Below are 22,801 nucleotides of genomic sequence, written 5' to 3'. Positions count from 1 at the left end.
ACGGGTGCGCGTCCGGAGTGAGGTAGCGTGCCCGAGGCTCCGAGCCATGCCGCAGGTTGGGAGCAGGGCCAGAGCGTGCGAAGGCGCGATTCTCACACACCCTTCGTGTGCTTCGAGGGCAGATGCGGTGGCGCACATGTCGCGGGACATTTGTTTAAAGTCTGAGACATAACTGAAGCTGCCTAGACTGCCTTCGAAGCATTTTGTATGCGCGTGAACGAGAACGAAAGAGGTCATCCGCATTGGCTCCCTCTGTGTGTGCGTGCGACAGTTGAGCCGACACCAACGGGGGCCAGAATGTGGCTCTCCGAGCGAGAGAGCGTTTCCGGTTTTTTCATTCGTTCTGTAGAGGTAAGAGGATGCTGGCGAGGGCCTCGTCGCGATTCCCGCTGGAGGTGCTGGAGGGGTGAGGCAATTCGTGCAACTTCTGCGGCGCGGGAATGCAGCCCGCAGGAAGGGGGGCCGCACCCACGGGTGACCAGGAGGCGAGCGGAAGTGAAGAGAAAAAGCAGAGGAGATAAAGGATGACATGTGAAGCCGGCGGCAGGCCGCAGAGCGGACAGGCGAGGTCGAAGCCGCTACTTGGGACGAGGGAAGACGCCGGTGTTTTTCAATGGAGGGCGCCAACGAGCAGTGAGAATTTGCGCTTCGTCCCTTTGTAGCAGGTGATGCGTCCTGGCTCTTTTGCGTAGAGATTCCAAAGGTTATGTTTTGTCTCTTTTCAAAGGGGAATGACATGGAGGCGCTCGCCATTCTTCCATGATCTCGCGGGGCGGAGTGGATCTGTGGCCTCGGCTCGTCCTTAGTGGAGGTCAAGAGAAAGAGAGTCCCCACTGGTACCATCTTTATGCACGAGGCCCTTCTGAAAAAGTCAAAGTTGTCATCGTGTGAACCTTGAGTAGGGTTCTCGTGCGAAAAGTGTCTTATTTTCTGTCAGCGTCGTTCCCCATAATTTATCAACGAAATCGAGCAAACAAAGCTCGCAATAAGTTTTATCCCGAATGGGTTCTCCCTGGAAAACTGCCTGCGCTCGCGCTTACTGAAGCGCATCCCTTCCCGAGTTGCTCTCTTCGCTAGTTCACACGCTTTGCCTCACAGTTTGTGGGTTTACGGATACCTGGGCGTCTCGGCGTTGTCACAGCTATAGACACCGGCATTGCCTCAGTTCGTAGAGAAAGCCTCCTACATATTCATCCACGCTGCGCCTCTAAGTCATGTAACGGCCGTTAGGTGTCGCTCTTCTGTCTGTGAGCGTCTGGTCGCATGTGGAAATTCGTACCTTCTTCCAGGGCATTCAAACGTTCATAACGTAATTCAGATTCCGTGGACTCAAACTTACGCCTCCATGTCCATTCAAAGGACGGAGCCAAGCGGCTGAGTCCCTGCGTGGCCGCTTACGAAGCTCCTCGAATAAGTGTGTAAATATATAGACAGTGTCGAGAGGTGGGGCCGGAACGAAAGAAATAGGCGAGTGACTTTCTAGCTGCATCCACTGAAAAGGATTCGAACGAGAAGACATCGCGGCGGCAGGGCGGTCATCTTCCGAGCGAGGCTCGCAGCGGGTGCCTCAGGTCGTGGCAGCTAGCGAAGCGCGTCAATTTCTTTGTTGCTGTGTAGCCTACTCGCGTTGATATCTGCAGCGCTACACGCGGTGAAGGGAAGAGAGAGCAAAGAGAAGGAAGAGGCGGACTGCAGGGGCCAGCACGTTAAACTCTGCAAGCGCTGAACTGGCAGAAACTGACAGGCAGTTAGTCAATAGCAGCCCCCCTCTGTCTGTGCATCGACGGGCAAGAGCTGCAGCGTGCGGCGGCGTTGCTCAGAGAGAAGCTGTCCGCGCGGGCGCAGCGCCCCGAGAGAGCTCGACGCTAAAAATGATTGAGAAGACAGGCAGGAACAGACGGGGACGCGGCTGGAGGAACTGTACGAAGCACGCAATCCGTCTGGCGTCGGGAACTCGCAATGCGGAGGCAACGCCACAAGAAGGACAACGACGGCGAAACAAAGGGAGCAGATACAACTCTGCAAGAGAGGGAGGACGGTACGCGGCCACCGCCTCCTTCGTAACAAATGCAACAAGCGAAACCGCTCCGCACGCGCGGATGAGGCGATTCCCGAAGTGCGCGCGGGGCCGGTATGCCGATCCGCTTACGAGTGCCTCGCCCTTCCGCCTTCCCCCTTCCCTCCCCCCCACCCGGCAGAGGCGGCGCGAGGCGAGGAAGACAGACGCGACAGGCGTTCGCGGGGGGCAGAACGCAGTCAATGGAGAAGGCGGAAGGAGAAGCCAGGCACCTTGAGGAAAATCAAGATGAATATCACCAAGTGGTACACGCCGGGGCAGAGGCAAAAGAAGGAAAGCAGCCCGTAGGGGAAGGCGTCCCAGAGGCCCTCTGCCGCCCACATGCGCCAGCCTGCGACGAAAAAGATCGTCCCCGCGACGCACAGGAGACACGCCTGAAAAAACAGGTCACAGCAGCGCGAGTCTCGAACAGGATGAGCACACAGCCTTGCTCCGCAGCGAGAGAGTCCACACGGCAGCGACAAACGCAGGGTGTGCGCGTCGAGAGCGGCGAGCGGTGCAGCAGAGCCTGTGCGTGGAGGCGGGCAGGCGCACTCCCGGGAAGAGCGGCCTTTTGTGGTCACGGGAGAAAAACTCGTTCCAGGCAAAGCGTGTGCGCGATGTAGACAGGGTTCGAGGCGCGCGCCCGCGGCACCAGCGGACACGACGCACAGAGACAAGCCGCGAAAACGAGAAGCCAAAAGCCTGCTGGAGAGACTCGAGACAGATCGCACCAGGCAGGAGTCGTTGGAGAACTCAGCAACGGGGCGAAGCGCATGTGGCGACGGGGAAAAGCGGCCTGCTGGCCAGAGAGCGGAGCTGAAAGAAGCGCAACAGATCACGAGTAAGCTGAAGGAAGAGCAGGCGATCGCGAGTAAGTGCATTTCTGAGAGTACGTTTTTCGTGTTTCCAACGAACCAGGAGGAAGTCTCCGCGGGGCCAGTCGACGGACTCCGTCCCTGGAAGAGCGGGGAATTCGCGACTGAGAAACGCAGCTGCACTGATCCCCTCGCCTCTGTGGCTCTTTGACGTCGAGTGTTCTTGATCTGCGAAAAGTGAACACAACGGCAGAAGCTCGTAGTAGCCAGTCACCCTCATGAATGGATGCGCCGTCACGCAGGCACACAAGATCACACGTCTGCAACGCGCTCAGGCATTGTTTACTCACCAGGCAGCTAATCGTCGCGAGACGTGAGCCGGCTATCAGGAAAAGACCACGTGCGCAGGAGGGAAGGCCTTGCAGAATGAAAAACGGGGACAGCTGCGCCGCACGGCGCAGCCACACAACACTCACTCCCGGCGCAAGCAGATGCGCGGCTGACGACGCGGGTCAGAGAGACTGTAAGATTCAAAAAGCTAGCGAAAGGACGCAGAGGAGGGCAACAACAGGAAAGGAAACCGGTCATCGGTCCCCTTTCCCTGCATCGAAGACGACGGGCTGAATGGGAGGCGCCGTCTCGCCAAAGAGTGAAGGAGCGAGTTTCAGGCGCATCCCGCTGAATCACGTACCTTTTTCATAGCGGAAGGGAGACGTGGAGTCCCTCCTGTTGGGTTTTTCTGTATGCTTTCCTCTTCCCCCCCTCTGGCGCATCTCTGAGGCGGGCGCAGCGGAGCTCGCTCCCGCGGAGGGGCTCGCAGAGCCGCCAGTTGGACACGCGTCCTCCTCCGCGGCGAGGGTCGACGGCATTTTGAGCAACTGAAAGAAACGAGGCGCAAAAAAGCGGCTCCCGCGCCAGAATGACTGCACGGCGAGGCGGGAATGTGAGGCGGAAACGCGGCGCGAACGAGGGGAAAATTCACTTAGGAGATTGAGGAGATGCACGGGGAGAAAAGGAGGAACGAAAGAGAGACGGTAGCGGCGACTGTCGCAGAGAAGGGGAGCGCGGCTGGGACGGAGTCACACAGCAGAAAAAGTTGGAAACAGAGAAGGGGAATGGGCGTACGAAGACCTCGAGAGCGACGGAAACAAAAAAAGAAGGGTAACAAGAGTGGCTTACGCAGGACGGGAGTTGATGATAGATTGGATTCTAACTGAGGCTGGTGTCGAAGCGTAACGTCCGCAAGACTCGACAGCGGCCGCTCAAGGAGAATAACGCCTGGCGTGCAGTTTCAGGGCGCAGGGGCCGTTTGTTTACGAGCGAAACGTGGAGGATACACGAAGCGGAAAAAAGCGGGGATGGACCACAAGGACGCAAGTTTTATCACACGGCAGTGCAGCAGCCAGGCGCCAAGGAGGGAGCCTCGGCGACTCTGCAGAAAAGCGAAGCCACGAGACCAAAGGCCTTACAGCAATAATGCCTTTTTGAGATTCCCAATTGGCTGGAAAGACGCTCTGACCAGCTATGGAGATTGACAAGAGGAAAGAATTGCTGGAACGCGGGGGGACACCAAGCTACCGCGAGATGCCATCGATGAAACTGTCGCCGGCACCGTGGGCAGCACGCATGCTCGACAAGGCTCTTTCCTTTCTTACTGGTGGAAAAACCTCAACCACAAGGGTTGAAAAAAGGAGATAGCAGATGTCACACAGCACAAACCCAGAAAAAAGCAAGAGCAGGGAATGGCCAAGGGAAGGGAGCATCCAATCCCATTTTTTCAACTGCACACCGTCCGGCCGCTTTCGAGCCCGCCGCCAGACGCCCGCCGAAGCAGAGTGCTGCTTGAAAAGTCCTCTCCTCTGTCATGTTCAAGAGCCAAGCTGGATCAGGTGTCCTTTGAGCATGTCCTACGCCCCTCAGACCGCTTCGTGTTCCTTCGCAGCGCAGTTGTTCGAGCTGAAACTGTGCTGGGGGAAAGCGGGAAATACTGACACCCCGCTAAGGGCGCCGTCCGGTGTCTTGTGTCGTGGCTCATCGACTCGCGCGACGATCGTGCGTGGGTTTCGGCAAAGCAGAGGAAAAGCGTGAAGTGAGATGGAGCAGAGAAAACTGCAAGAGGCTCTCTGCTTCGTTTTGTTCACTACATTCTTTCCATCGCGCGGAGCTGAGGCTTCGCGCGTCAACCTATCGACTTGTGGAAGAGTCTACAAAAATGGCGCACGCGCCCGTTGAGGCCTCACCGCAGTTACGCGTTGTTTTAGAGTTCTCTCCTCCTTGCGCATAGGACAAGGCGATGGAGGGACCTGTTAGTGTAGAATGCTACAAACACAGGCATGGGTCCCGAAAGGGAATGGCATGTGCCTTGGCGATGCACGGCAACCAGAGGGGTGCTGGCGTGTCTCACGGTGGCTGACAGAGACAAGCTGGCACGACCGTTATGCCAAATGGTGCCAATTGTCTGCGATGTTTGCCCCCCGTGCTGATGGGTACCTACGCACGCTGGAGTTGCAGAAGGGCCGCAAAACGCACGGGCGGAAACACAGGAGTCCTGGCACGTTTCTGTGCCCACGCCTTGCTGCTTCCCAGTTGCGGTCGAGCGGGCGTGTATTTGAGTCAATGATTGCCATGGCACACCACCTCGTTCTCCTCCTCATGCGTTTACCGATACCTCACGACAATTCTACAAGACGCGTGTCGTGCGCCCAAAGATGAAGCCGGCAACTATAGGGCCGCACCACTGCCAACAGTTGCGTCAGACCGGCGGCGCACAGATTCCCTTGCAACCTGCCACTTTCCCCCGATTCTTGAATGTGTACTGTATTGTATCTCTTTGGATTTCCATATGTGCCGGATGCGCGGAAGTGCCTTATGTATGATTGCGCAGCGGCAGGTCAATCTATATCGGACTTCACAGTAAAAGGCGCCTTGCGCAGCCGGTTCGTCTCTAGCAAGCCACGCTCCGCTCTTTGCCGCAGCCTCCATTAGTTTTCTCCTCGACCTGGAAATGTGTATCCGGCTGTCGACAATAGCATCCCATCATACATATATACCGGATGCCTTCGTACAGAGGGCGGACGTGCAGGCAGCCACCAAGCGGCTTCTCAAACTGGAAACGCGAGCTGAAGCACTATCCGTTATGATATTATACGAATATTGCAGAGCCATGCATCAACGCAGCTCAGGAACGCTCCATAGCCTCGCAACCCGGCCCCCATCATGCACGTGGCACCCGTGTGCTACGATCGGCAACAGCCTGCCTGCTTCCTTCGAAAACTAGGTGGGTTAACTTGAGCACATTTGCCTTAGCCCAGAATGCCACGGGTGATTTGCCGCTTCTGCTTCGACGCTGGCCTTCGTCGGAGACTTGGTTTTTGGGTAGACAATAGTGTGGGCTGCATCGCTCGCCACCTCTCACGAGCCAGCTGGCAGCCGAGGGACTGGCACCTCGGCACGGTAAACCGTATCCTAGACACGCTGTTCACCTACGCTCTCGAAGTCTCTAGAAATTTTCCGAGCGGCAAGGCTTCTACCAGTGCCGCTTGTTTTTTCCTCAGCTAGGTCAGCGGTCGCGGCATCAGACAGTGTCTGCCGTCCTGCCCCGGCAAGACCGAGCGGAGACAAGCGTCGTGTAGGTGATGCGCGCGTTAGCAGCTCGCAGCTCTGGCGCTCACTGGCGTGGGCGGGCATGGCCACTGGGCCCCTCCCCGAAAGGGCAGACAACATACCCCGCAAGACACACAGAACTGTTTTTCGTCTGTACCTTTTCATTGCGTCCTACTGCGGCTCTGAGGGACGTCGACGTAACCCAGGGATTCCGATATCTGTCTTGTTGCTGCCATGGAGATTGCTTTCCTCGTGACTCTAACCATTATTGTGCTCGCCTCAGTTTCACAACTATGCCAGGCCCATCCGGGTCGTCGAAGATATACAGCCACTCAGGCCATGCTACCCACCGGCACCGGCCCTTCAAGACTGCCACAGGAGTGGCACGAGAGGAGTGGGCACCCGGCGAGTCCAGGTTCCACGCTCCATAGTGGCAATCATCTGTTAGAACAAAAGGGTGACGCGCCACTAAGTTTTCTGAATGTCTCATACATAAAGTCACAAGGTGAGAAAGCCTCCGGGTCTTCTTTCCTGGGTACCGCCTCTATTGGAGGCGAAGGCACGAAGGATGCCAGCTTGCAGCAACTTGAGAGGAGCACAGGGAACGGAGTTGACCGGAACTCTATGTTTTCGCCAGCCAACTCTCGCAGCGCACTGTCACTGAGAGGTCTCGGAGGCATACAGCACCCGAATGCGGGTACCCTCTACGACGATTCCGGGAGAGATCCAAGAACAACTGCAGAGAAGGTGCGCGAATGGTTTAAGCGACACCAGAGTAACACCGGTCTGAGGCGACGCAATGCCATAAGAATCAAGAAAAGGCGACCACCGCAAAGTGCGGACGTAGATGACAGCGGAATACAAGAACAGGATGTGGGACACCCCCAGTTTGGGGGCTTTGTTGGCAGCGGAGTGTCTTCTGGGATCGATGAATGATGATGTTGTTGGGGGGCGCAGACGTCGAAAACTTTCCCCCAGGCGAAGGTGTGCACCCGGCGCTCCCGCCAGCCGTGTCAAACAAGGGAATGGCCACTTGTGAACACACGCCGGTTGTGCTTGGATCGGAGAGACAGTAGACACCGACCGCCGCCAACAGTATCAGCACTACGATGGGACGTCTACGATGCAACTGTGTGTGTGACCTGGCTTCTGCTCTTCCAGCATGCTGCGCCACCTACGAGTACGGTCAGCTGCCTTGCTGCGCTTGATAAGGATACAAGTATCGTTCAGCACGCTCCGGGGTCTCGGATGAACGCAAACATGCCATCCGGCGCTCATGGTTGTGTAAGAGCCCAACGCATTTCCTGATTTTGAACCGTCATCGTACGTGTGCCAGCCTCACTCGCAAATACCCAAGAGTATTTCTGGAACCAGAACGCAAGCAGAGCGTGAACTGTGCGGTCAGATTGCTCCATTCTTCTTTCGTTTTAGTTCGTTGCAGATTTCCTCGATGCTGAGATGCTTCTCAATAGTGGAAAACCCTGTACCCGAACTGATTCTCCTGTGAGATGTGCGGTCACCGACGGGCAATGACGAGCAGAGTGCCGTGCAAAGAGCTAGCGTGGGGTTGTGCCTTCACAAGCTAGCGCGAGATGAGGCCATGGCGCATACAAGCTTCACTGCACCGCGCCTCTAGCGTCCGTATTGCAGTATAGAGTACTTGACATGGCCGCAGGGATCCCCCAGCTGGCAGCACAAGCACGGCAAACTGCATTGTCCAATATTTCAGAGGGCATCGATCTGCGGCATGACTCCTTGATTAAAGACGCGATGCCCACTCCATAGGAAGCATAGACTTAATCGAGGTGTCCTCGCAGTGGCATAACGACTGCCCAATAGACGACCCTTCGCTGCTGGGTGAGCATCAACCAGACGCGTGTTGTTCTTGCCTTGTTGTAACCCTCTCGTTGCACAGTCTCCTCACCCTGGTACGCGGGGGCATTTTTCTTATGCTAGCTATCCTTCTCCGGGGACACGGCAAGGGCCAAGAGTCGAAGCAGCAGAAGGCATCAGAAGGCCGCAAACGCTCCTCAGGAAAGAGACAAACCCGACTGGCGAGGAAGAAACATGGAAGTGGGCTCCATGAGCGGACCGAGCACCACACATGAACGGAGGGTCCAGTCGAAGCAAAGGCCCGCTTCGCGTGTTCCTCTCTGCAAGCGCATGCAGATATCTTTCTTTACTTGTGTTCCGTAATCTACGTACACAACGGTGTAGCTGAATGTCTTGTACACTGCATGGAGCAAACGACCTACTCCTGATCGCTGAGGACGGCACCACTTCATTCTTATTAGGCGCTCCACGACACACCAAGTGATGGATCCTGGTGAAGACTATTCACCAGGATCTCATACGGCCTCATGATACTTCTCTCTCAGGAATGCCATCCTTCGACGACATCCAGCCCCGTATGGCCAGCCTCTCGCTTGCTGAGTAGAGGCGTCCTCGTCGTGACAAAAGGACTGCGGAAGAGAGCACCCCAAGGTGAGGGAGAAACCGGTACCCCGCACAGGACGCACATCACCTAAACCGGACTAAGAACACAGGTAACAATCCTGCCGTGGATGGCATTCATGTGGTGTGCCATCCCTGTCGAAAGGTTGGGAATTCCGTAATGTGAGTGCCTGCGTTCCACTGGCAGAACGCTTGCTGCATGAATGACCGAGGCACGGAGCTGGCTGTCGGGTCCTTACTACACGCGTCTCGTCTTCCCGACAGATTGGCCTTCGTAGGGCTCTACACGATCCTTGTTGTCACTTCTTCTTTTCCTGTTAATCTTTAGGTGTACTGCGCGGCTGATTCCTCGTAACGTCCATACCGCGACCGCCACTCCGGTCCCCTCCACCAACCCCCCCTTGCGTTCCATCTTTTCTCTGCGCGGAAAAACGATGGGTCTTCTTTCCGTTCCTCTGAGAAGTATTGTTCCTTGTCTTCCACGGCTTCGCGAGAGAATCGTGCTTTTCATCGAAAGGCAGACAGCGAAGAGAATGAGACATCAACTTGTAAGTGTCGACATCTACGGTATTTTGAAGAAAGTTTGAAATCGACCGGAGCATCCACACTCCGCTGGAGCCAAGCAAGGGGTCACGCGGAGAAGATTTCATTTTTGTTCCCCCAAGAAGAATTTAGTTCTGTTGTCCTGTTGCCCATTCAGCAAAGAAGAAAGCCACATCGAACAGAGGGAATTAATTTTGTCTCGCCAGCGTACACACACATGTCGCCGGGTTCTTCGTCGCGAAAAGAAGCTGCAGCATCCTTAACAGTCCTTCTCTTTGTAGTTGTTGCAACACACGTGTTGGATGCTGTGTGAGTTCCCTTTCCACCATGCTTGAGCTCTCCATTTGTTCATCACGCGTACACTACGAGGGCTGACGGTGTATATGCACCACAAAGCAGACCCGAAGAATGACCACATCACCTCCGTCGTGTACAGTGTAGTTCGGTTTTCCAAGAACGCAAATGTACTTTCTCCATCTGTGTTCTTAGTGGCACTTTTTCGCGTCCCCTCTGATTTGGTTGTGCTGAACCCGTGAAGGACGCTCGGTGAAGTTCCATCACGCCGCGTGGCGTATGCGTACCATGCCCCTTTCTGGCTCCGCGAGGTGTCACATGACTGGACGAAGCGTATCCAGGTTATGTGATCGCCGTGCTTACTTGCTTTTTTCTGAGTTCCCTATATTCGCTTCCTCCGATCCCTGTTTTTCCCTCGTCTGTGTTTCCCTTCCCTTTTCGGCTCCAGGTTGATAAATTCTCACTGTTGGGTCGCGCCCTCCTGCCGCTACCTTGCCCCCCCTTTTCTTTTGCTTCGCTAGTGTGGCGTTCCTGCACCGAACGCCTTCGCTGTCTCACAGTTGCCTCTGTACAACTTTTGGTGTACAGAGGCATATTATTTGGTTTGAGAGAATTAAGTGAGCCGACTTCATGCTCCCGCATTCCATACCTGGCCGCGCGGAAGCAGCGAGTTGTGCTACGGGCGCAGCCTTGGACTCCATCCACGCCCGCGCTTCGCAGATCGTGTGTGCATTCTTTTGGTGCACGCTAGAAGCCAGCTGCGCTGGCTTTTTCAGTTTCTCTTTTGCGATGGCGCGCTGTCCTTGAAAGCCAGTCGAGAGACAGCTCACAGCGCCAGAAATCCCTCTAAACATCTTTTGAGCGCATGCGGACGAGGGAGCATTGCAAAACGGAACACCAATGAATGCAGGCGAGTCGCGGCTGACGAGCTTTTCCGCGGCTGACATGATGCAGATGAAGAAGGGATCTTCGGTGCCGCAGGCGGTGGAAGAGGGACAGCGCGGGCTGGGGGCGAAGAACCTCGACGAGCCTCCGTCCATCATCTCTTTTTCAAACGGTTCTCTGCCTTCTTCACTTTCTTCCTCGATGGATGCTGTTCTCTCTACGACGACTCCTCTTCTAGAGTGTCTGTACGCTTCTGGAGGGCTCATTGGGCCTCTGTCGCCGACAGACCAGGAGGTGTACGAAGTCGATCGGTGCAAGGCCCTTGCGGCGCGGGCGCGTTCTGTCTGTCTTGTCGAGTGTCCTTCTCTTTCTATCTCCCCCGCTCTCGGAAATGGGCTTTGCACGAAGGCACAGCGGCTGAGCAACGCGGATGAAGCCCGCGAGACGTGGGACGGGCAGCGGCGTCTGCGGTGTCTCTCTTTCGCGTACGTTCTTGAGCAGCTGCGAGCCTCCGAGGTGCCTCTTGACTGGCTGGAAACCGTCGCCTGGGAAGAAAGTCTGGCGTTCTTTGTAGACTGCTACTTAAAGGAAAAAAACCAGCTAGAGGAGACTCTAAAACACGCGATCGCGCGGCGGAGCGAAAGGGGAAAACGCCAAGCGTCAGCACCGGGGCGAGCTTCGTGCAGTGGAGGGTTGATGTCTCCACCTGAGGGGCTAGCTGCAGCAGACGGCGAAGTGCCTTCCGGCGACACAGAGGGAGAGGGAGACAACGCAGGCGGGAGGGACCCAGGAGGAAGTCTGAAAGAAAGGAGCTCACGCCGCGGCACCACGCTTTTGAGGCCGCCACCCGTCCTCTCTCTGATGTCGCGTTTTGCGCGAAGATTCTGGTTTCTGCGCGAGCAGAGTAAAGCCTCCCCCGCTCAGTCGCCAGATTTTCCTTCCTTCTGCGCGGTTCCGGAGACGGACCGTGGATCTTTGCGGCCGCTGTCGTCTGTCCACTCGCTGCCGCCGTGGCAGTTTTTCTTTTTTGAGGAGCTCGCGTCGTTCCTTCTCTTCGTCCTCCAGCAGATGCAACGCCTTCAGCAGCGCGGCGGGGTGTACGTCCACTTGGCGAGTGCGACGTGGACGCGCCGGTACCAGCACCTTCATTTCTGTTTGGAGAAAGTCGACCCGCCGCCTTCTCTTCGACAGAGAGCCATCGAAGAGGCGCGAGCCGACCAGCAGCTCCTCTCGCTCTCTTCTTCGTCATCCTGTCCGGCTGCGTCCTCTTTTTCGGCGTCGTCGGCTGTTGCCGCGTCTCCGCCTGCCCCCTGCTCGTCGCCTCCTCTGTCGCTCCCTCCGCTTCATCACTTGATGCCGTCGCTGTGCCAGTACTTTCCCGAGACTGCGGAAACGGCTCCGCACTCGTTCTGGCTCGTGTACGACGCGAAATTGTGTCGCTGGCTGGTCACGCGTGACTCGCTCCCGGTCCGCGAAGTGTACGTACACAGTAACTCCGCTCCGTCTGTCGACGGGGGAAGCCAAGCAAGACGGCGAAGGCCTCCGAGCATGACAGCGATAGAGACCGCGAGACAGGAGGCTCTCTTCTACCTCTCTCTCTGCGGAGTGCGGGGAGACGAAGAAGACGACGAAGGCTTCACCAGGAACCGAAAACAAAGATCTGCCTCCTCTCCTCTAGACCACACGGTGCTCGACCGGCTGATGTATCTCCTGGAGAGACGCGAGTCTCCCGCGGAGTGCGCAGTAGAGCCAGCCCACATTTTGAAGGGAGAGGAAGATGCGAAGGCGCGTGAGAGTTCGTCGTCGAGAGAACCAGAGTCTAAGCGGAACTCTGGGCGCCCTAGGGAATCAGAAGGCGTTGCCTTGCCGCGCCGGACAGAGAAAAAAAGCCCGTCTGTGGAGGCGCGGCGGAGTCGTTTCTCGTCAGCGCCCTTGCGCGACTCTTCTTCGCGTTCCCGTTTGAAGAAACGGGCCTCGAGGGCCTCTGAAGCGGGCCGAGGAGGCGATCTGCCTTGTCAGCATCCAGCCGGCGGTCGACGGTCGCTCGGCGAACCGGAGGCTGTAACAGAGGAAGGGAACGAAGCGGAGGAACGGGAAATGCTTGCCGTGTCTTCCTGTCTCCGCAAGCGATATAGAAGAAGACCTTCCGCCGACTCGACCTCATCGCTCGCCTCTGTGACGTCCCAGACCGTCCAACCGAAGCGTCCTCGGCTGCGCAACGCCGAGACCCCGCCAGAGTCCGACGCCTCCGCCGACGACGGGGACCGCGCACTGGAACCCAACGCAGTCGTGGAGCCGAGGGAGAGGGCGAGGGCGATGCGTCTGCACGGGCTTTCGCCAGCGAAGCGGGGCGGCGGAGGCGGCTCCTGCGTTTCCTCGGTGCGACGCTCTGAAGGGCGGAGAAAACAGCATAAGGACGCAGATGGCCTCCTGTCGAGGGACCCGGCAGGGCCGGCGACTCCGCCGGGTGCGGCTGAGAAGGAGAACGCGCGGCAGTCTGTGAACGTTTCTCTGGAGGAGTCAGGGGCTGGGCGGGCGCCGCGGGAGGGCCTGTTCGCAGCTCCGAATGCGGAGTGCGCCGCTCGAGACGCAGCCTGGATGGAGGGGATTCATCGCTGGCACCACGAGCGCGGCAGAGCCGCAAGCGACAGCGAAGAGGCCGCGCGTGCGGAGGACCGTGAAGCACCTCGAAAGGCGTTTCGGGCGAAGGCGCCGAGCAGGGGCTCTTCCGTTGAGCAGAGCCTCCTTGGTCGGCACGCAGAGGACAGCCGCACCGACGTGTTCGCCTCTTCAGAAGACGACGAGGAGGCTGTCGAACTCGAAAGAGGCGACGGGGACGTGGAGCGCGAGGCGCGGAGACGCACGCGAGTCAGCGCACCATCTCCCGAGCGCCGTGCGCCTTCTCCCTTCTCGGCGGCGTCTCAAGAGGACTCTGACAGCGAATCATGTGGACACCCGCGGTCCGAAGGCCCGCGTCGCGCGTCGTCCTCTTCTCACTTGAAGAAAAAGCGGAGGGAGAGGCGCGCGTCGGCTTCTGAGCCGTCGACGGCCTCTCGCGACCTGCCGGGCATGGCCAGCGTGGACGTGTCGCGGAAAGAAAACCTCTCTGGCGGGCGCTTTCTCGTCGGGTCGCGCTTCAGGAACACGTTCTTCTCCGATGAACTGCTCGCATTCGCGCATCTGCATGCGGCCTTTCTCGGCGAAGAGGGAACGAAGAGGCGCGAAGGATACTCGGCAAAGCACACCGCGCGGGGAGAAGGAGAGGGCGCCCCCGCGAGGGCGGGCAAGAAAATCTTCACGGAGAAAGAAATTCTTCGCCTCTTGAGAAACTACATGCGGCAAACCTGCTCGAAGAAGGGAAAAAAACACTTCATCTGCGACAACGCACTCAAAGAGCTGACCGGCACACAGACGCTGCCGGTCGACTCAGACAAACTCCTCCACGCTCTAAAGAGCGCAAAACTGCTCACGCACTTCATGATTGCCTAGCCGATCAAAAATTGCGTCTCAGACGCCCATGCGCAGGAATATGCACGAATGGGCGACGCATGTGCGTCTGCGACGGATATATATACATATATATACACACGTTGATGTATATATATAAATATATGTCCATGTGTATACGTTTACACGCTAGTGACGAACGCGCTAGGAAGCCCTTCTCCACGCAAGGTGGGGGGGTTGCACTGTTCGTCATTCAGTCGTTTTTTCTACGTCTGCAGTCGTTGGAAGATGGCTGTACCAGGGAGAGTTTCCCATCGAGGAGTCTTGGCTTGTAAGGCGCCTTTGGTTCTTTGCTTTGGTCTTTTCATTTTGTTGCCTTTCGCGGCGCAGGCCTTGTTGTCCGTGCCCTCTGTGCCTGGGCCTGTGTTTCCGGCGCTCTCACATCACCTAAACCGTAAATAAATCCTGGCTACACGCTCAAGTCCGAGTCTCTAGTCTGGCTCGACAGGCCTCTTCGAAGAGGCCTGCCTCTCATATCCTCCACTGACTCGCGCACGCGTGCTCGCTGTAATCTCCTTTAGGCTGCGGCAGGGTTGCCAAGCACGCGCATATTCGGCGACATCCTACTCGCCTTCGCTGCTTGTCAAGCTGGAGGGATTCACATTTTTCGGTCGAATCTGAACTTCGCGTGTAGTAGTCTCCGGGGTAGTCTTCAGTAATATTAAATTCTTTTTCAATTTTGAAGAGAACAATACACAACTTTTTGGTATAACTTCCCTTTTTTAAAACAAGTTTTAGTTATTTTTTAAATCAAGTATTGATATCTGTAAGACTGTCAAAGCTACATCAATTTTTTCACCCGAAATTAAGAGGTAAAATGAATTGTGAGTCTCTCAGAGGCGCGTGAGGCCCCTGCGGCCTCTGGAGCCAGTTGGAGAAGCCGTGCTGACGCACCTTCTGAAACGTGTCTCTAATCTGGAGCTGGTGCTTCTACCAGTAAAAACGCTAAAATAGCTTTCTAGAGCATCCTACATCGAAGGTGGCAGGCGGCGCTTCTCATCGCTCGGTAGCGCCCACACGGCGTCGAAAAACAACTATCGCAAACAAGATTTTGAAGAAAAGAGGTTAGCGGCTGTGTGTGGGGTGTGCTCAGCAAGCGCTTCTCGACTTCAAAACAGACTCTGAGGTCTGCCTCAGACAGCGCATTTGCCGGTAGACGCCCGCCGCGAAACGAAAATCCTAGATTGACTTCTATCCGTTAAGCTGCAACCCTAGCACTTAGATTTGCGTGTTGTATTCAATCCAAAGGCAACAGACGCATTTTGGTCCTTTCGCTTCTTGCGGCGCGAAACACTCGCATCTGAGCATCTCCGCTGCATATAGATACGGCATTAGGCTGGCGATTGGCGACACGTGAAGTGAAAGCAAGCGCGCGGGGGCTTCCCGCGGCGCACTACTAGCGACCCGCGCCTTCAGGCCTCCGCGCCGCGAGGCATTTTGACAAAGGACTCTGGTTCCCTGCACGCGCACCACGTGATGGCTCGTTTTTCGGCTGTTTTCGCGAGGAGCGATTCAAGAGAAAGGTTTTCTGATCACGCTAGTTTCGCCGTCCAACAGCCGCCAACTGGAGATGTTGACACTCGAAGCAAACACGCTTCGGCGCATGTGTCTTCCTATGGCCCCACGACTTTTTCTCTCCCTCTGCAAGGAAGGGAAAATCAAGTGCGGGTGGACGCGGAGGGTGTCGGGATTGCAGTCTCGATGAGAGCTCTGTCTGCCACAGACAGCCTTCCCACACGCTCAAGAAGACACTTAGCCGCATTTGCCACCTCCGCATCCGCCAGTCGCCATGAAGGGCTCGCCGCTTGCCTTGGTGATGCTCAGGGCCATGAACGCTTCCGCGTTCGTCGGGTGGATACCGATGCATTTGTCGAAGTCTCTCTGCGAGCAAGACGCGACATCACAAGAAAAAGAGGAGACGTCCATCCATCAACACGCCTATGGTACGCACCCTCTAGTGGAGGGTGTGTATGTGTAGGCGCCTGCAGAGGCGCCTGCATCTGTCTGCGTGTCCCCAAGCCCCCAGGAACTCTCCTGCAACACCGCTTTCCGCAGGCTCCAGAGCGCGCAGGCGTCTCGCTCTGCCTCCACGCCTGCCGGTTCCTCTCCGCTACGCTGTGCCTCCATGAGCCCAAACGCATGTGAAGAAAGTGACGCACAGACTCCTAGGCCACAGACGAGCCTCGCACGAGGCGCCCGTCGCATGGACTCGCAAACAAGCTCTGCCGATGCTTCGGAGCTACCTCCCCCGGGAGCCCTCTCTCTCCCGTCGGCCTTTCACTTCCTCGCCGCGCCAATCTTTTTTCTGCGCACCTTCTTCGCCCCGAGGCGAACCGCGAGCGCAAAGCCCTGCATGACTTCGCCGGCGTTTGGCCCCACAAAGTGGATGCCCACGACCCGCTCGTCGTCGCTCTTAACGCAGATCAGCTTCGCGAGGCAGGGCGGCGTCGCGTCCACGTCTTCCGGACTTTGGCGGGCGCTCTCGGCCTTCTCGCGATGGACGCAGGAAAAAAACAGCGGCGAAAACTGGAACAAGTAGATCTCCAAATCGTCCTTTCCGAACTTGGCCTGAAGGTGACAGGAACCAAACCAGCCAGCGAACGAAAACTTGAATGGCGGGGGTAGGGGGGGGGGGGACGGAAGGGGAGGGGGAGGGCGCAACACGCAGGCAGATGGCGTGTGTCCGCGGAAGCGCGCGTCGCACGCCTCACGGGGGAGAGGCGAGGGAAACTCCTCCGCTCACGCGCGAGTTCAAGTTGTTTCGACGCGCATCTGAGCGCCTTTCTCCCCCGCCCCAACACCAGAAGCCGCTGGAGTACGCGCGAGGCCGCAGGTGCACTCCGACAGCCGCCTCCCGTGCACACGCGCCCTCAGGCCTTCCAAGGAACTACTCTGCTTATCTTCCACAGTTCGGCAGTACGACAGCAGACGACCTGGCTGGCGTCTCACACTTGAAATATGCGTGTCTAGGTCTTCGGTAAGCAACTGAAGTTCGTTTAGGATTTATAGTTGGCTGGAGAGTCCACCATTATTGCTATCTCGAAACAGCTCGCCCACTGCCCCAGATTTGACTTTCGGCGGGAAAAAGCCCCGAGGACAGGGATTTCTCACCTCTGCAGCCTCCTCAGAGTACCCCGTATGCGCGTATTCAATGGGAGTGAAGACAGTGGTCGGGATGTTTGTGAAGTCCATCTGAGAGGCAAAACCGAAAGTCCCAAGGCCACACGCACCCTTCATCTCGCATGTCATCATACACGGAGCACACGCGTCTCGTCTTTTCGTTCCTGGCCGCGTTTCGGTACGCATCGTCAGCGGCGCGATGTCTCGCATGCGTTCATAGGACTGTCGCGTATACATGTCTGCCCATAAAGTGAGTAAGATACGCGAACCGCCGACGATGTAGGCGAACTGCTTTGTCTTCTGCAACCCCTTGCCTGCTCTACTGTTTTTGTGGACACTCTACGTTCTTCATACTCAGCGTCGCACACGCCCGAGCGCCTCCCAGTGGGCTTCCTCTACCACAGAAAACGCCGCGCTTCACCTACGTGCTCCGTGCTGTTGGCGAACAGACGCCGCGCGAGGATCTCGCCTGCCTTTATCGCCACGGGGGTCAACTCCGGGAAGTTCTGCACGGTATCGCCTAGAGAAAAAAACCAGAAAAAACCGGAGGAAACCGTGAAATCAAACATGCGAGCCGTTGCGTGGTGGCAACAGCAAGTCACATACCTCACATAGAAAACGCGGAGAAAAGGGGCGCACGCGGGGCGTGACAAAAGAGAGCTCGACACGCCGCAAAGCATCGTAAGTTCATGAAGGGAGCCACGAACACACGTGCCCCCCTTGTATGATACGGGGCTTCACCAACTACCCAAGAAACCCAGACAGATGCAACACCAAAGATGCTTCAATGAACCTTTAATGGCTGCCTTTCTTTCGTTTGCCAAACGGTTTTGAGAGGGAGAGACCCCTAGGAGGAAGGAAAAAAAGCCAGGTAATCGAGGCACAGAGGCGAGGGTACGAGGACTAACCCGCGCGCGCCGGGCCTCGCCCTGTATTCTCACGATGCCTCCTGAAGTTTTTCTCTGCGCCCTCAGCTCTCGCGGCTCTCACCGATGGCGTAGACAGACGGGCAGCTCGTGTGGCCGTCGCCGTCGCAGATGATCTTTCCGCTCTCGGTTGTGTTCACGCCAGCAGCTTGTAGGTCTGGAAAGCAGACACGCCGCACATCGGCACCAGAGGAAAGCGGATGAAAAAACAAACGTTGCAGACTCTTGGAAAACCGGGCGGCAGGCCTTCACGAACTCTCTGGAAGAGGCGAGAAAAACGAAGGCGAGGAGGAATGGAAACCAACAGAGCAGGTACGCACAGAAAACTTTCACACACGCTCATTCAACCTGTCCACTCCGCATTCGCTTCGCCAGCGGCCAAAGCCGCGCAGGCGATGGATCCCGCGGCGCGCGTTCCTCCCGCAGAGGCAAGTTCAACCGCGGACCCTGGAAAAAAGCCTCCGTTTCGCAGGCGAACTCCGCTGAAGCAAAGACCCTTGGAGCGAGCGCCTGTCGACGCGCTGCTCACGCCTACTCCCCCCCTCCCTCTGCTCGCGGTAGCACACCTGAGTCCCGGTTCTTCACGCTTTCACTGCTTCCTCGTTTTTGTCCCTCGTTCCTCCAGGCCCCGCCCACCAGCACCTGTCACTGCCTGTGCCTATATCTCTTGGTAAACTGCGCCTCGAGTCGACTGCGGCGCCTGGATGGTGCTGCCCACGCGCGGGTCTCACCGAGGCCCTTGGTGTCTGCTTTGCGCCCGGTGGCGTAGAGGACGGTGTCGAATTCCTCGACGTGTACGCGGCCCGCGTCCTTGCTGCCGACTTGGAACGTGACTTGGATTTTCCCGTTCGGCTGCTTCACCATCTTCGTGGGGATCGCTTCGCGGAGGAAGCGGACGCCAGCCTCCTCGAGACAGAGCCCGACTTGCTCGGCGCACTGCCGATCGAAGCCGCGAAGCAAAATTGAGCGCACCGCCACCGTGACCTGAAAGGACAACAGGCGCCCCCCCCCCTCCCTCAGGCACACAACTCTAAACTTCACGCAGAAGGCGAAGAAGAAAACGGGCACAACGCGGCAACCACCGATCCCACTGAGCGATAGGCGCCACGCCGAGACACCGCGCCGGTCTGCCGCGAGGAAGGGAGACGCTCGCGGGAAAGCGAAAACCGGAATCGAAACTGCGGCTGCAAATGCCTCCACTGTCTCTACGGAGCCAAGGCGTCCTCCTGAAGAGCCTCCACCGCAAGACGCTAAAGTTGAGAGATCGACACGCGCGCGCAAATCCGCCGATACTTGGAGCGTTTTCCTCAGTGTGAGGAGGAAGGCAGACGCCTTCGAGCGAGAAACGCGATGCCTCGACACACAGGAAAACATCCCTCGTACCGAAGACCCTACAACCTGCCTCTTGCGGGCTCAAGCCAGGTCAACACAGCAGGCCTGCGGTGCGTGGATGATTGCTTTGGAGGCTGGAAAGGAGCTTCAGCCCCTGGCACTGGCGCTCAAACTGTTCACCACAGCGGCGAAAGCGCGCAACCCGACTTACGTCGAAGCCGAGTTCACGGAGGAAACCTGCGCATTCGAGGGAGATGTAGCTTGCACCCACGCAGAGCCTGGGCGCACACAGGAGAAAAACACGGATGCCGGCTGTTCAGGGCCACTTGGGGCCTCTCAGATCTTTTGACCCGAATGCGACAATGCTCCAGGGAGTGTCCCATCCCGGGGGGGGAGGGGGGGAAGGCAGCCGTCCTTACGTCTTGTTTGGTGCGTGTTTGAGAGCGAAGATGTCGTCGCTGGTGATCGCGAGCTCCAAGGCGCCCTCCACTTCTTCGGGGATGTGAGGGCGGCCTCCACAAGCGACGACGATATTGCGCGCTCTGCAGACTTTGTTCTAAAAAGCCGGCACACACATGGACATACACAGACTGACTGCGCAGGAAGACGAGCCACTCGCAGAGCGCGGAACTTGAAGCGAAACCTGTGGCAAACAGAGCGGTAGATGGCGACTCTACGGCGCGTGGAGCCTTACGACAAACCGGCGCAGGGCGATGCTTGCTTTGAACACCGCCCACGACGCCTTCCCAGACCCCTGACTCCATCGAGAGTTACATATTCTACGACTCACACATGTAGTACGCACTCATCGGCACGCGCAACTACCAGATATATATTTGCACATGTGCTAAAAAGGTGCCCTGCAGCATTTTTCGTACAGGGAGAACTTTCGGTCACAAGGTGTCAACAAGACAAGCACGACTGAAAAGATCCCGCCACGTACCTCCCCGCGGAGCGTGTAGGCGAGCTCGTGAGCCGACTGGAACTTCGCGTAGGCGTTGATGTAGGTGACGCCCGCCTTGCGAAGCCCCGTGCGGTAACCAAAGTTCAGAGACTTGATATAGTTCTGAACTTTCTGAGAAGCAAGCACGGAGGACACAACAGAAAAGACCCAGTAGAAGAACAGCACTACCACATGTTGATATATATATGTTTACATGGAGCCTGAAGGCTGCAGTCTTGGCTGGCAGTGAGGGCGCGTGTCGGGCTGATGGGCGGGGGGGGGCGGAAGGGGGGGGGGGGGGGGACGCACGGGTCCCGGAGGGAGACAGGTATATGCTGCGTCCTCTCTCGTGTGGTTCCTGCCGCGATACCCCTCTTTCAGTCACTCGTGTCGCAATAGGAGCGCGGGGTCTGAGTGCTTTGTCGGGCAGCGAATTCAAATTGTTCGTACCTCAACACAGGCATTCCAGTCGATTTGCTCATCATCCGTGTGTCCCTTCCAGCCCATGTGGGGTCCGTCCCAGTGGGCGGCTTTGCCGACGAGAGCTGTGTGGTGGAAGAGGTACTTCGGGACACAGCCGACGTTCACGCAGGTGCCGCCGAGGCCCCATTTGCTGCCTTGCGTGGAAGGCTGAACGAAGTCGAAGACGACAGTCTTCGCGCCATGCGCCGCGGCCATCTTGGCGCAGGCCAGGCCGCCGCTTCCTCCGCCAATCACTGCGCGCAGCAAGCAGGACCTTACCGCAGCTCGCGTGGCGCCCGCGTCGCTGCGCAGCTGCACTGCCGCCGCGGATCGGGCCGCGTGTCCCTCGCACACCGCACAGGTCGTCACTGCAAAAAGCGTCTCTGCACCTCTCACCTGCGAGGTCACAGTCAAACTCTCCCTCGGCGGGAGCCGCAGAGGAGTTGGGCGATGTCGTGGCAGGCGTCATCTCGCTGTGGCCCTGGACTACCGCGTGAACCGCAGACGCTTTTCGCTCGGACGCAATTCCGCGACCCTGCTGTGTCTGCGCAGGGATGTGCAGAGCTGTGCTTTCACACAAACTCAGGCCAGACACCGCGAGGGAGGACTGCCCACGCAGCGGCGAAGACAGCAAACGATGAGAGAGCGGGACGAGCGCCGCGCTCGGCAAAGCCAGGGGGGAGAAACCTTCAGAAAAAACCGACGGGGCGTGGAAACGCGGCGAAGGTGTGTCCGAGGAAGACGCGATAGCACGAGACGGAAGGAAATGTAAGACGGAGGACGTCGAGCGACGCGTTGCACTCTCGAAACGCAGAGCGGAGCGACGAAGGCTCGGAACGCGCCGAGTGAAAGCCGCCGAGGACGAAGGCAAGGGGGGGGAAGGCGGCCGTGTTGTAGCGACAGCGTATGCCGTGGCCGCGGAACGCGAGAGTGGATACATAGGAATAGTCAAGAAAAGACCTGCAAGAAACGCGGGACAAGAGGGAGAAACGGCGTGTTCGTAGAAAAAGGGCGCAGACACGAAGGCTTAGTGTCGTCGGGGTGCTGCAGCACACTACGTCATTGGCGTTCAGCACACCTGAGGGAGCGCGACGGCCAACTTTCCGTTCGCGAAGTCAACACACCGCTACAGCACCAACCACAAAATGGCCTACCTCAAAGGATTGGGGAAATGCAAACACGTTACCCAGACAAGCAAACTGTCAAACACTGACCAATAATGAGGACTGAAGCATCGAGGACTGAGCTCTGGATCCCATCCGCGGCGAAAACTGCATCATTCCACGTCACGCCACTTCAGTGGCTGACGCCAGAAAGCGGAAGGTGGGGGGGGAGAGAGGCTGGGGTGAGCATGTGCTCACGCTCCCTGAAGTCAACAACCGTGCGGATTCAACACCCTCTCACTTTTGTGTCGACGCGTCGCACTTGCAACATGCGCGCTGTTTTTAGGCCCGTGCGCATCACTGTGCGATTCGTTTGACGACGCGCAGGCTTGCATGGACCGCCGCATGTCAGTCCAAAAAAAAGCTGCGAGGCAATGCATCCACGGACCCGCCACGCAGTCTCTGAGCATGAGGCGCGACGACAAGAGGCTTCGGGTGGTGTTCTGCCTGCCAACGGCAGCGAGCTGTTCTCCGTACTGACGCCCCAAACGTTTTGAGGGGGGGGCGGTGCATCTCCGCTGACCGCGGGTTGAGCGGAAAGTGTGGTTAGGACGCAGGCATCACTACAGAATTAACAGGGGCGGGGTTGAGTCGCTTCTAGGGTATGCAGGCGTTCTCGGGGTTCCACTCTTCGTGCGTCCGCCGGCACTTCCCCGCAGCGTGTGCCCGCGTCGAAAGACTCTTAGCGCAACGGC

The 22,801-nt window shown here is 57.6% G+C and overlaps 3 protein-coding genes across 3 annotated transcripts; 1 reads left to right on the top strand and 2 right to left on the bottom strand.

The window, feature by feature from the left end:
- Window positions 1-2,256: 2,256 nt before the first annotated feature.
- On the bottom strand, window positions 2,257-3,743 carry BESB_070390 (uncharacterized protein; the record flags this gene model as incomplete). Its single annotated transcript, XM_029365412.1, has 3 exons — window positions 2,257-2,451; window positions 2,975-3,102; window positions 3,566-3,743. 3 exons carry the CDS (start codon window positions 3,741-3,743, stop codon window positions 2,257-2,259), a joined length of 501 nt encoding a protein of 166 aa, XP_029217896.1.
- A 6,925-nt stretch (window positions 3,744-10,668) lies between these two features.
- BESB_070380 (uncharacterized protein) lies at window positions 10,669-14,142 on the top strand (the record flags this gene model as incomplete). The annotated part of the gene is made up of 1 exon (XM_029365411.1): window positions 10,669-14,142. One exon carries the CDS (start codon window positions 10,669-10,671, stop codon window positions 14,140-14,142), a length of 3,474 nt encoding a protein of 1,157 aa, XP_029217895.1.
- A 1,770-nt stretch (window positions 14,143-15,912) lies between these two features.
- On the bottom strand, window positions 15,913-21,883 carry BESB_070370 (thioredoxin reductase; the record flags this gene model as incomplete). Its single annotated transcript, XM_029365410.1, has 11 exons — window positions 15,913-16,041; window positions 16,474-16,728; window positions 17,272-17,352; window positions 17,706-17,800; window positions 18,271-18,363; window positions 18,938-19,190; window positions 19,750-19,816; window positions 19,958-20,094; window positions 20,482-20,613; window positions 20,932-21,197; window positions 21,340-21,883. 11 exons carry the CDS (start codon window positions 21,881-21,883, stop codon window positions 15,913-15,915), a joined length of 2,052 nt encoding a protein of 683 aa, XP_029217894.1.
- Between the last annotated feature and the right edge of the window lie 918 nt (window positions 21,884-22,801).

This window comes from Besnoitia besnoiti (assembly GCF_002563875.1).
Source record: "Besnoitia besnoiti strain Bb-Ger1 chromosome Unknown contig00007, whole genome shotgun sequence".
In the NCBI taxonomy this organism is placed as follows: Eukaryota; Apicomplexa; class Conoidasida; order Eucoccidiorida; family Sarcocystidae; genus Besnoitia; species Besnoitia besnoiti.
Note: the sequence above shows the minus strand (reverse complement) of the source record. Positions and strands in the feature narration are given on the sequence as shown.